General features: G+C 46.4%; 1 protein-coding gene across 1 annotated transcript in view; it reads right to left on the reverse strand.

Annotated features, from left to right (window-relative positions):
- Positions 1-1,333: 1,333 nt before the first annotated feature.
- Positions 1,334-13,493, reverse strand: part of LOC8051489 (alpha-mannosidase 2) — a 62,652-nt gene continuing 50,492 nt past the window's right edge. Inside the window, exons 18-23 of the mRNA XM_029993429.4 lie at positions 12,683-12,819; positions 10,980-11,121; positions 10,438-10,571; positions 8,551-8,768; positions 7,482-7,593; positions 1,334-3,041 (exon numbers count right to left, since the gene is read on the reverse strand). Of these exons, the coding sequence (XP_029849289.2) occupies positions 2,883-3,041; positions 7,482-7,593; positions 8,551-8,768; positions 10,438-10,571; positions 10,980-11,121; positions 12,683-12,819 (902 nt within the window). The 3' untranslated portion in view covers positions 1,334-2,882. The remainder of the gene's footprint in view (positions 3,042-7,481; positions 7,594-8,550; positions 8,769-10,437; positions 10,572-10,979; positions 11,122-12,682; positions 12,820-13,493) is intronic.

Below are 13,493 nucleotides of genomic sequence, written 5' to 3' on the forward strand. Positions count from 1 at the left end.
GGCCGTCAGCGATTCGATGAAATGTCCGGGAACCTTATTAACTAATTATTATAATTAACCTATTAATTTCTCTCCCCCTCACCACAAACGGGCTCTGCGGATCTACAAGGTGTTTGTGAAACATTGCTGGTTGAGAAACACTGTCTTGAAGAAATCAGCAGTCCTGTACACATTTGAAAAAGTAATAGTCTACAATTACTCTTAAAGAACGTTCATACCTCAGATTTTTAAAACGGCATCTCACTGTTGGTTTGAAAACGGGTACTTTGTACTGTCCTTTATTGTATTAGAACCACCAAACTAAAAAAAATTGCAGAGCCCTTTCACTTCACGTGAAGATGGAGGACCAGCAAAGCTGTTATTTGTATGTCTAAACCTACCTCAAGGATGACTTTTAGGACGACCTCGACGATGACCTTGAGGACATCGTCTAGGACAATCTCAAGGAAAACTTCTAGGACAACCTCTCGAATGACCCTCAAGGACGACCTTGAGGACAACTTGCAGGACGACGTCTAGGATCACCTCAAGGACGACCTCAAGGACGATGCCTAGAGATGATAACAAGAAATCAGGACCTCGCTATCTAATAATGCCAAGGAAAGCCGATTCACGGTGGGTGCCCCCTCCTTTTTTTGTTTATTCATACTTGCCACGACCAATGGGTAGTTTTCTGTCAACATCCATGGACACATTTTTTCCCAGATTCTAACGCACAACAGCTTCGCTGTAAAAACTGGTTGTAAAGAAATCGGATGATCCTTGTCAAGATTATGCGACTGTCACATCACAATTTTTTTGTGATATGCAGGAGCTTAGTACACAACACAAGCTAGCATGACGAACCGATGCCTGGAAAAAAGTATGGTTTTAAAGAAATGAAAAATTTACGCCTTATGAATGAGGCTTGTTTATCAGAAAATTCGATTCTGTAAACAAAAAATGATGCCTATCCCACACTTCACCGTTTATTTGGGGTACCAGTCTAACTAAAAAAGAAAACGGCTGGCTGTCTCTGGCGTTTCTTAAAGGCATTCTAAATCCAGAGCACTTACCACATTCCTCCTTTTGCAGGCACAGTAAAGAGGCCACTGCAGGACACATTGTAAGGATCTCGCAACATGATGTCACACTACTGTCATAGTGTCGCATGGCTTCACAGTGTCACGTAACATCACCGAGGCTACATCTGTGGACATGAAATCCCCAAGGCTGGCCCTATGAATGCTATGCATTTAAAGAAGTCTTTCATGGTTTCTTCAGTGACCAGAAATGGCTAAGCACAACTGCTGTGAATGTTGCCAGTGGTGAAGAACTGAGCAGGCACCAACACTTCCTTGTCAACTCATCCTGGCATCCATCCAGAGAATGCAATATCTTTATTAATATGTACAATGCAAGGACAGCAAAGCTGTCTTTTGTTAACACCCTAAGTTACCGTTGATATTCGTGGAATGATCGCGATCAGTCGACGGGCTGCCATTTGTGGCAATGGAATGGTGTGGCAATGCTCTTCACAAGTGGAAGAACCGGTGATGTGCAAACTGCCAAGTGTTCACATTTCTAGTTACAGACAAGTCTCAAAACCTGCTACAGTTATTACAGCCACTCTAGGTCATCCATGTTATACCCTCCTTGCCCTAAAATTAGGTGGTCTGGTTTTTCTTTCTTTCTCAAATGACACAAACATAATATGTGTGTGCATCCTGACAGAAAAACAGGTTTTCAACGAGCACGGTGGAAAACTTCAAACACTCAAAAACAACCGAGAACATGCAACACCACTTGAATTAACGGATGTAACAAGGTGCGTAGAATGTCTCTATTTGCAGGTCGTGTTACCCTCCACAAATCTGGAATTATGGAAGACGTTTACGCTCGTGAACTGTCGTGACTGAAAAGCTCGACGAAGTGAACACAGCTGCTCTGAGGAAGCGCTTTGCACATGTACATTCAGGATATACTACTACATGGCACACTTCACCCAGTTAGAAACAAAACAGCCAGACATATATTCGCATCCCGAGGCTTTTGTGCCCAATGTGACAAATCAACCAACTGCAAATATATAAAAGCAAAAAAGCTCCATCCTATTTCCTTCACACTAAAAACACTCTTTAAAAATGTACTTCTAGCTAGAAATGCTCACAGGGGTTTATCGGTTCCTAAATTTCAAGCTGCTCGTTCACTGAGCCCCGCAGTTCGTTCGAGGCTCTTTTGTACTCCGCCCTCTCGAGCTCAAAGGGGCAAAGTGCTCCTAAGTAGTGCTCGGTTGGCCTCGTTTGCGATACTCAAAGGTACTACATAAGTAACCGGCTCCACCCCCTCGGCGTTTAAGTCCACCTATGCCAAACTGAGGACACAATGAAGACACCCTACCACCAACGCATCACGCTCCGTGGGGACAAAGCAGTAGCTGCAGACGAACCAGCCCCTCCCCAAGCAGCCCCACGACCAGAACTAGTACCTTAATACACTCCAACAGTTCAAAAAAAAGTATCTTGTAAATAAAATTGCACTAAAACGAGGCGCGGCGTAGGATTGCCAAACCCCAACTGCGCCCCAACCGAACGAAAGATGGCAAGGCTGGAACGAGCGGTGGCGCGAACGACCCCGCGTTTCGTTGGCTCTCGGTACACACACGTCGTCTCGGCGTCTCCGATGGCGGCCACAGAGTGTCTGCTCTGGGTCACCAAAGGTGCCAAAGCCCCCCTTTCACAATGGTCCCACCGTTGTGAACCCAAGGAGCTCTCTTGGGTTGCCTGAACTGCGTCAGTCATGGCACGCGCCGGGCACTTTTCTTTGGCAGCAAGTTGGAAAACGCGGCGACCTCGGTACGACCCGGGCGTGCCCTCCTCGGCCGTTTTCCTTTTTCTCCCGTTTCACCGGCGTTGGAGCTTGTAGGCCGCTATCTCGGCAGGAGGAGGTAAGCTGAGGCGGGCAGTCTTGGTGTTTGTGGAGGTGAAACTGTGGAGCAGGGAGAGAGTTGTTTCCTCCACGGTCGGGCCGAAGTAGTCCGGAAAAAGATCCGCCAAGGAAGCCTGCAACGGGACAAACGTGGGCTCTATACTATCCATAACCGTAGAGTATATATTTTTAGACCTTCATGAGTTTTCTTTTTTTTTGAAAACTAGATTTTTGGCTAAATGCTGAATACTGAGCATTTATTTGTACAGTGACTCATTTTTTACCAGAACATTTTTTTAAAATATGGTTTGTTTCCCCTGCTAAATGCTAATACTGAGCATTTATAGTGGCTAAATGCTCAATACTGGCCATTTATTTTAGGAAACACAGTACCTCAATTTTTACCAAAACATTTTACAGCGGAGCTGTTAAGGGCTAGGTTCCCGAGGATCGTGTCTGGTACAAAACACTTGTCGACAAAAATGCCTCTGGACAGCTACCGCCATCTATAAGCGACGGCGGCAAGCACACAATCAGTATGGTTGCCGCCGTCGCTGGCAGATGGCGCCAACCTTTCCAGCTATCATAGAAGAATAGATAGTTGGGCGGCGCATTGGTGGGAATTCATCGCAGGAAACAGCACGAAAAACGGACGACGACAAAAAAGAAGCACACGTAACGAGCGCAGCGCTCGTCACATATGTTTCTTCGTCCTCGCCTATTTTGGGCGCTGTTTCCTACGCTCTTATCAGTTTCGGTTTGGACCCAGGATGGGTCAGCCGCGTGCCCTTTCGGGGAAAGAAGACTGGCTGCGGAAGGAGCGGCGACATACGCAGCAGCGGGAATGGGTTTGCAACCGCCGCAAAGCCGCTGTCGCCTCAACTTCCACTGCCTCGAGCGCTTCAGATTCTCTTGCCAAAGAAGAGCACATCGCTCGCCTGGAAAGCCGCCGCTGAGAACAGAACCAGCGATGTAAAGGGTGCCAACGGGCCAACGCCATGGACGACGATTGTGCCACGGAGGTAAAGCGCAAGCGCGAAGCCCGGCGACGACTGCACTCCACGCCGGCTGAACAGTTCCCAGGCGCGACGGCGATGTTCCGGAGGGTGTTTGTGGATTACCCGTTTGGCATCACGTGCGCCGTGTGCGACCGACTCTGGGTTGCCGGAGACGCATCCACGATCGGCGGCATGTTGGACAAGAAGATGCGGGAAACGGGCGCGTGCGTGTTGCAGTAGTGTATCGAGTACAGCTCCGCTGGTCTTCCTTTTTTTACGAGAGTGGAAAGGCTGAACGTTTTTTAAAATATGGTTTGTTTCCCTTGCTACTAACACACACAAGTTTTAAGTTTTATTATAGTAGCATGTTTTTGAAAATAAAAAAAATGAATATCAGCTTTCTAGGACATTTTTAACGTATCTCTACCCTTTAAAAAAACTAACATGCGTGATGAAACCTTTTGGATAATTTAAAACAGTGGTTCTTAAATGAGGTCCGCTGACCCTTTGGGGTCCTTGGAGGCCTCCTTAAGGTCCACGAAGCCCTTGGCCGTCAGTCAAGCTGATAAAACTTTTAAGGGAGGGAGGGAGGGAGGGAAAGGCACAACCTTAAAATCACATTTTTTTTTTTTAATTTGTGTTTTTGAAAAATGTTCTTATCAGCTTGTATAACTCCTGAAGAATGCCATCAAAAAGATTTATTCCTGTAGATAAAGTATTTACTCTGAAATAAATTATTTTGGACGTACCAGTGGCCAAGCGCGCTTTGTAAAAACACTCGCAGTCGCACAAATATGCCATTCTCAAAGTGCGCTTGCTCCGCATTCATTAGGCCTAGTGCAGACAAGCACCCCTCATTGGAATGAGTGCTTAACCCTCCTTCTTTTGGTATAGACCTCCTTGCGAGACATTGTGCGCACCAAACGTGAAGACCCATAGAAAACAACACTGCACGGTCTCTTATTGGCCACACTCAAAAAGAAGGAACTCTGATTCGCTCAAACCTGCCACGCAACCCTATACTCCATGCAGCGTGGAGTGTATGCCAGTCTCCTCCGTTCACACCCCTCCGACGAGGAGCCAATTCAGATTGCTTGTTCCACTGGGACGGACTCCTGGTGCCACTTGAACCGAAGCAAGGCCCACGAGAAAGCGGGAGAATCACCAGAAACTCGGCCACATAAGCCAGCCTTCTCCAGGGAGATTATAGCAAAGAAGCTAGAGCCCTTGTACAACCACCTGTCACGGAGGAATTGGATTGAAAGATGTTCCCAGATGAAAACCCAGAATGCGAATGATTCTTTCAGCACCTTGATTTGGAAGAGGTGCTCAAAGGTCGCTTTTCTAAGTACTGTTGAGTGTGCCATGGCTCTTGCAGTCTTCAACCTGGGTCCTCGAGTGTTCTTTTGGAGATGGGCATTGAGCCAGGGAGCCACCAGACATCACAGGCCGTGAAGGTCCCTCGGACGAAGGTTGTAAAGCCCAAGTGAAGGCACTCGAGTGCTCCGAGGCATTGTGCAAGAGACAAAGGTGGAAGCTGTGGCCAAAGCACAGAAGGACAATCCAGAGCAGAGACTGACGTATGCTCCTGGAGCATTTTAGGTCAAGTGGCAAGTTCCATCTAAAGTGAAACACAATATGGATTTTCAAACGCGTTTTCCTCAGCTTTTTTTCCAGCCATTTTTTCACTGCTAAAAAACTGTTGTTCCACGACTGAAGTACCTTCGTAACTGCGGTGCGGTTTTTCTGGAGTGAAATTTACTGGACAACTCGACTATGTGCTTACTTTTTCAAGATTGTTATTTCTTTAGCGAGAAAATGTAGACTTTTGTAACAGTAGAAAAATGAATGAAATTAACCCCTTTTTTGAAGTTTACTTTAACGCTAAATATAGCACCTGAAAATTATTTGAAGCCCACTACCGATTAGTAGTCTAGTCACTCGTCCTTATATCCAAGCAAACAAATTGTGACATTTCGGTACTGTTTTGTAACGATAGATTTTTTCCCTCGGCACTACTAGCTGTATAATATTTTTTACATACAAGGCTGTAACTTTGCACGAAATTGACCTTTTTAGCTGCAAGTTGGTGTAGCCTCCCAAGTTTGCATGCCTAGTATACCCTGCCAATTTCATTCAAATAGCACCAGTACTTAAAAGTAGACCCTCCAAGGCAGTGCCTCCCCCTTAATGATACTGGCTGTCCCAAGAAGCCAACTAGACCAAACCATGTGTGTCAAGGGAGCAGGGTTGATTATACTCCGTTTCAGAGCTTCAAAGTTTGTTTGCATGTATTTAGTTTTTTCTATTCATCCTTTTGTCCTTGTAATTATATTTTCCGCCGATCCAAAAGGGGCCCCCAAACCTTCGTGGTTGAAAACTACTGATTTAGAATAATGTATTGACCCACTAGAAACTGTGTTTATTAAGCAGTTTCGTTTCAATCTTTTCTGTGAAAAAAAAATTATGTATACTACTCCTTGGGACTGGTTTTCCACAAAAAAATTATAACAAAAATATATTGAAAAAATATACTTTTACATCACGAATAAAAAAAAGTGTAGACGTTTACAACACCTTCTAATGCCGAATTAGAGCGCAGCTCTTCAGGAGGAGGAGGGAAGGGTACTGAGGAGAGGGTATACCCCTCCTTCCTCCTCCTCATCCTCCCTGATACTCCTCCTCCCCCTCCCTCCCCCCCCTCCCCCTCCTCTCTTGCGTGGTGCATTATGGGACATTTCCCATAATGCACTACACGGTTACGCCGACGGCGACGCCGCAGAAGCCGGAAACGGGCGCCTAAGAGCTGTGGAATAAACAATTCTTTTAGACCGAATCCGTGAGGGCTGAATTTAGGCCTGGATCGTTTGGCGAGAAATGACCCTTCTGTTTTCTTTTGTGTTTCGAACTAGCAAGGATAAGAAGAGAATGAATGGTTCAAACTGCTTCCAAGATATATAAAGTGCCAGAGCCTCACTGTAGCTTCAGCTTACATCGGATCAGCGCCACAATTCTTAGCATCGCGCGTCGCAACCTGAGATTCCCACAACACCTTTTGGGATTTTCCGAAAAGGTCCATCGAGTGCAGCATAAAGATCATGCGCTTGGGTACAAAACTTTCTGGCCCTAGTCACTAACTAAACTCATTCCATAGACTATGTCCATTGGCAATAAGTATGCATTGTCGGAAAGTGTAATTGTGGACCTTGATTATAAAAAGTGTGTGAAGTATTTGAGAAAATACAACAATTTAAAGAATATTTTTAAATTTTATTTAATTTTATGAAGTGGGGAAATTTATCATGGCATCATTCCTTCTGTCCAATTCACTTTACGAGGATCCCTTTCCAAGTGGTCAAGCCTTAGCTTCAGTCAATTGCACGACACAGTCATCCAAACTAAAGCAGTGAAGTATAACATAGTTACGGAATGTTTCTACTTCCGCACGGTGTAACCCTCACCACAAAAAAAGCTAAAAAGCAATGAACATGCGTTCAATTATTATTAGGAACTGTAAAAAAAAAAAAAGAGGTTAACTGTTAAAACAAGAAAAGTAACGAAAGTCAAATCACGAACCACGGAATCCGACTGGAGAGTGCAGCGCACCGCATAGCTCTTCAGGCGGCAGTCATGAGGAAGTCGATGTAGGTACATGGCCGTTACATTGCTAGGAGTCCAGGCCGGTTTCCTGCACCAGAAACAGTCTTGTACAAAACTCGAGCAAGACTGACATCACAGAAGAACTGGATTTTGTGCTGTTCACAAGCTAGACAAGTGGTGGATACTGCCTAACTTGCCCTGTTTGCACTGTCCTACTCACGGCTTCAAGGCGACTATCCCAAGCGTGTTATAAAAGTTTTACTATTGGAAACAGCAGTTGCCCAGGAAAAGTGAGATGAAACCCGGTTTGTCCCAGGAAGCAGTCAGATGAGTGTCACTTTGACTCCCTTTGCCCACCTCTTTAGAGGTGGAGGAAATAGTGCAGTAGAACAGCAGTTTACAAACCTCTTTATTTTGAGAAGTGCCAATCTCTCTCAATTGCTTGCAAAAGGACCTTTCCTGAACTTGGCAGTAATGCAATAAACTAGAGTCTCCATAAGCCTATAGACCTTTTAAACAAAAACACACAGTTAGGAGTGCTTAGCATATAGTTATGCATCAATGAATGGCTCAGATCCTTTTAAATCTGGAAGAAAATTTTACTTAGGTGTAGGGACGAGCAATGAAATTTGGGGGCTCGGGGAATGTCCGATGGTGCTTCGGTGAACTGCTAAGTTCCAGGAACCCAGTTTGAAAACCCGTGCACCAAAATGAGAGACAACTGTGACTTGTTAAAGAAGCCATGTTTCCAGCCCAAACAACCGACCCAGACAGCAAATCAGCTGCCATATACCGAATGGTCTCCATAAGCGATACAGTGAAATACCACTTGAAGAAACTTCGAGGGACCTCGAGAAACAAGTTGCTTACACGAAAGTTCACACACGTGAATACACTGGAATTTTACGAAAGTCTGTTCATTCGAATAATTTGCTCAACTGGAGTCTGTTTGACTGGCACTTTACAGTAACGTACACAAGGTATGGCCCACGAGAACCAAGAAATGTTTGTGTGGCCCGAAGGGGCACCGTCCCCCGAGCAGTACCTGGGGTCCCCCGTAGGCCCGTTGTGCGCCACTAGGGTGCGGAGGTTGAGCAGGTGCAGGTCGCAGGGCAGGGGGCCCCCCAGGGGCGAGAAGGAGCTCTTGAGGGGCGGGTCGGACATCCCCTGGGGCTTGCCGTGCACCAGGCTGAACACGGGGTGCAGCAAGCTCAGCAGGGCCTGGTGGGCCAGCAGCGAGGGATGCGAGGGCACCGACTCCCTCTGCACGCAAGCGGGCGCACACCTTCAGCCAACCGTTGCAGGCGGGGGAGCAAGACGGGAGCGGAGTGCGGCAAACTGTAAGCACCGTTGTTGGCGAGCCCAAAAAAAAGAACAAAAAGAAGTGCAATAAAAAAAAAAAGAAAGCTGGTGATAGGTTAGACACACTTGTTTGCTGCGATGAGTTGTATTTTTATACAATGCGCGATGCTGGTGCTTTCCTGCAGAGTAAGCTTGGAAAAAACTAGGCACAGACCTCGCAGGGGTTCTTTTCCTCTCTCTTTGTGTTTGCTATTAAGGCGTTGCTGGTGATATGTGCCCGCCGGGACAGCCAATGTCCTCGTCAATGCCCTGCAGTTTTGAAGCGGCCGGAATGCGTGGGACCTTTTCCTCTAGATCAGGGGATGGCAACCTTTTGTAGTGGTGGGCCAGGTCGTCACGAAGCCGACACGGAGGGAGCCGGACAACAAGTCGCGAAGTGTGTTTCTGGTAGGGGGGGCAAGGGCGGGGGGGGGGGGGGCAGTGAAAAGGCAAAAAGGCAGAGAAGTTTTGCCACCCAAGAATGGAAATGCCGGATAATGCCAAATGGAAGTGGCGTTGTTCTATCCCTCGATCCTGTCTAAGTTCTAACCCCATTTAAGGTCAAAACTGCCGTGTGGTTCTTGAGTTTGTGTGAGGAAGGGACAGGGGAGGGGAAGGGTGTCCAAGCTAACTTGTGCAGAGACTTTGTTCATTTGTGCACAAACCCTTCAATACAAAAGTTGTAGGGAGTGCTGAAAACATCCCATCGTGTCATTTCCATCAGGATAGCCTGTGAGTGCAATTTTTTCGAGCTTTCAAGGAAACCAAAAAATCTCGCCCGACATTTTAAATTGTTTTTTGGGACGTTGGTGTCCTATTTCGCCACGTTGGTGTCCTTAGTCACGTGAGACTTTTCTAAATTAAATTTTGCACACTTTAAAGCTTGAAAAATAGAGACCCACGAAGGCTACCTTGATATAAATGACACGACGGGAAGTTTCTCAACACACTTTACAATTTTCGTACTGGAGTGTTTGTGCACAGATTAACATTTAAAAAGTTAGCCGATTTGTGTTAATTAGCCAGTTTGGCACAACGCAAAAAAACATCTCATCTTGCTCGAGGGTATTGTGAAAAATACAATGTTGGTTCGACATGCGTAGCATCCACCGGCTTTTGTTAAGTTTTGTCACAAGTTAGCTGAAGCACCCTGCAAGGTGTCACAAATTGAGGGGCTCGCTGGAAAATAAAAAGTGCATTTTCGAAGTGAAGTTTGCCTCGTGAAATTTTAAAGTGCACCTCCGTTCCTGGGAAATATCGCTAGAACAATGCCACTGATAATTTCGACGATGGGCTCCGAAGCAGACGACCGAGGAGCCCGAAAGTCGCGCTCGTGGCTCCATTTCCCGAGAGGAGCGGCGAGCGCTCGACGAAAAGCAAATGACGGTCACCGCTGCCCGTCTAGGGAGACGGCACCAAGGGCACGGTACTCTGGCAATTCTCACGCAGCGGTTTTCGTACCGAAATGGGCTACGCTTCGAGCCATACTTCCGCGCATTTGGGCCCTCGTAGATCGGGTCTCGGTAAAAAGCTTGGAAAGCATAAGATGCCGACAGACCCACCGCCCACCATTGCGGTGCGGAGGGCTCACCGTGTGCTCTGCGGCGAACCTCTCGACGAGGATCCTGAACTGGCTTGGCGTGCGGAGGTTGTCCATGACGCCCTGCTGCAGCCCCCGGTTGTCGTCCTGCTTGAGGCGACGATCCAGGAACACGTCCACCTGCCCTGCACGTCCGAAAGCGGCCCCAACAGCATGGTTCGAGTCAGTGGGGAAACGAACCCTGAGGGGGTAAGATGGATCATCCTGGTTCTGGAGAAACTTCTGAGCAGAGGAATCTGCATTTTGAAGCAGCTTAGGAGCAGAAGAATCAGTATCTTGAAGCAGCTTGTGATGATGTTTTACAGAAAACGACTCGACCAGTTGCAATGCGAGTTCAACATTCAAGCACGCCAGGCTTGTATTGCAAGCGCTCGAATCATTAACGCAACAGCCACCAGATGGCACCACACACTTTAAAAAAAAACCTTCATTTTTGCGCTACTCCTTTACAATCTATAGCTCGCTATCGGAATGCAAAGGATGGCCAGAGTCGACGCGAGATGGGAGGGAAAACATGCGCGACCCCTGCATACCTGTAACGAGGCTGGTGGTCCCCAGTGGCTGGCCCGACAAGACGGAGAGCCTCGTGTTGTTGTCTTGGATGAACATCATGCTGGGCATTGGGTACACATTCCCCTGGAGGGTGAGCTTCTGCTGCGTGTGCCGCCTCGCCATCTGGGAGTTTTCGCAACACCACAACCGAAAATGAGGCACTACGTAAACGGCGTCGACGAGAGACGTGCAAAGTGGATCGCAGGCGTGGCAGACTCGCATTTCACGATGCAATAAACACGTGGGATCAACTTGCACGTCACATGAACCAATATGACACGCGCAGATCACAAATAAAAACGCGTGAACCCGCAAGAAACTCCGTTGTCAGACGTACCGGTACCGCAAATTGCACAGTGGATGCGATTCCCGTCGGACATTGCACAATGTTTGACGGGAATAGGGGGCGGGCGATATTTCAGAATTTTTATGTTTTAAATATTTAGCCAGAAAAATGGGATGGGCGATCTCATGGGGGAGGGCGCCCTTACGGGATTTTACGGTAGTTTTATTAAGGTAGGATTTTCTGAAGTGAGAAAGCATGTTCAAAGTGCTTGAACCTCTAGCTTTTGGAGCTCCGGACTTGGAGCGAAAATAAAGATTTTCTCTCTCTCTCTCTCTCTAGCTTTTCTTTTGCATCGGTGGACCAAACATAATTTATAAGAAAATAACCATACTGTGTATACAAATAAAACTTTCTGTAAGTACTCTTTTGATGTTGGTGGATATAATTATGGCACTTTGAAATATTGTCACGGGTGGTGACCAAAAATAACAAATAAACAGGGATAAATAAGCGTTTAATGAGGCGAACTTGTGCCAAAAATAAAAGAGTACAAAAGATAATAATAGAGCATCGCGGGCGTCGAAGTCGGCGTGGCAGCAGAGTCAAACGCTGGGGCGAGACTGACTCCGCTCGCCTTGCGGAATCCCTTATGTATCCTTGTGGGATTCTGGATCGTTCGGCGTAGAAGGTTCGGCGCGTGGAACATTCTAACCTCGAATCAGCAAGACGGTTCTCGAATTCACCAGAACCTTACATTACAGTGTCAACAAAAATGCGTCTCCGCGGCCAGGAATCGAACCCTGGCTTTCAGCGTGGGAAGCAGGCGCGATAACCGCTAGGCCACGCGCGCGCTGCCTGCTTGGCCAGCTGCGCGCGCGGCAATATCATCTCTTTTTGCAGAATTTTTTTTTCTTCTGGGTAGTGTCCCCTCTTAAGCATGGTGCAACAATAGTGAAAGGCTTGGAGAAACTACTATATGATATTTAATTAGAAAGTGTTCGGCCAAAACCACTGTTCGCTTCCAACTCAAAATCCACAATTCGCACATGACTACTAAAATCTAATACGTTTCTGGAAACAGCCCACACATCTACTACTTCACACACAATGGGGAAAGTTGACTAGGTATATACATGGCTTGCCCATAATGTCTACACACCGTGCTGGCAGTCATGCCTAGTTGTTCTTACCAAAAATAACAAATTCGGTCGTGCGAAATTTTTGCCGTGCTCTGCTGCTGACGTGACGTCAATGTAAGCCTCCTATTGCACTTCACAAAGGATCAAGGTTGAAAGCATCTCTATATGAAAACGCTATTGAAACATGCATGGCACAAGTGAGAACTGCTTGGCATATGCATAAAATATGCGAAACAAGTGGTGTGGGAGAAAGGCTCACCAGGAGTCCATTGACGTCGGTGAAAAACTCTGGTCCCAGGTTGTGGACTCCCGTTGTGAGGCGCATGACCAGTTCCTCGTTGCTCCTGCTGCTCATGTCTACCACATTGGACACCTCCAGGCCGACGCCATCCAAGCCTGGATGAGAAACAAAGCAGTGAACAACTGGCCACCATATGCCAAACAAGCAAAGGATCTTGATAAAAACACCCTTTCCCCCCCACCCTTTTTTCCCCAAAATACTAGGCACTTCAATTAAACAATGCCATTAACTCTGGGTTGTTATGTGAGCTCTAACATTACTGCACACTAAGTTTTCCATTACTATCACACCACTACTCATAGCTTTATGCAAGGTATTCCCATTCCACAGTTGCACATGTTGTAACTCAGTTATGCAGTACCATAACAGTATCAAACAATGTGACAATTATCTTGCTCATACCTACGAAATATAGGCATAAAATATTTCTGCCAAATTTTAGCACCAACTCCACTTCCTCAAAGTTTTGTGACTTTCTGTGAGCAGTGTACTTCAGCAGAAAAGTATACACTAAACAAATACAAGGCTTCTGCTAAGAATATGTGTCTACCGTAATATAGGAGTCATGCACCCATCACAATAAGCGCCCATCCAGTGCTTTTAAAACATTCGGAAAATACTTGCAGCCTCTCTGCAGCTTTTCTTCTTTGATCTAACAAGTGCCCACCCCTAGTTTCAAGGATTATCTCCAAAATTTTGGTGGGTGCTTCCTTGGTATTTTAGGGTATACAGTGCAACTCACTTAAAACCATGAGAAAATTCGAAATTT

The sequence above is a fragment of the Ixodes scapularis genome, unplaced genomic scaffold, assembly GCF_016920785.2.
Source record: "Ixodes scapularis isolate PalLabHiFi unplaced genomic scaffold, ASM1692078v2 PGA_scaffold0__279_contigs__length_252992795, whole genome shotgun sequence".
Taxonomy (NCBI): domain Eukaryota; kingdom Metazoa; phylum Arthropoda; class Arachnida; order Ixodida; family Ixodidae; genus Ixodes; species Ixodes scapularis.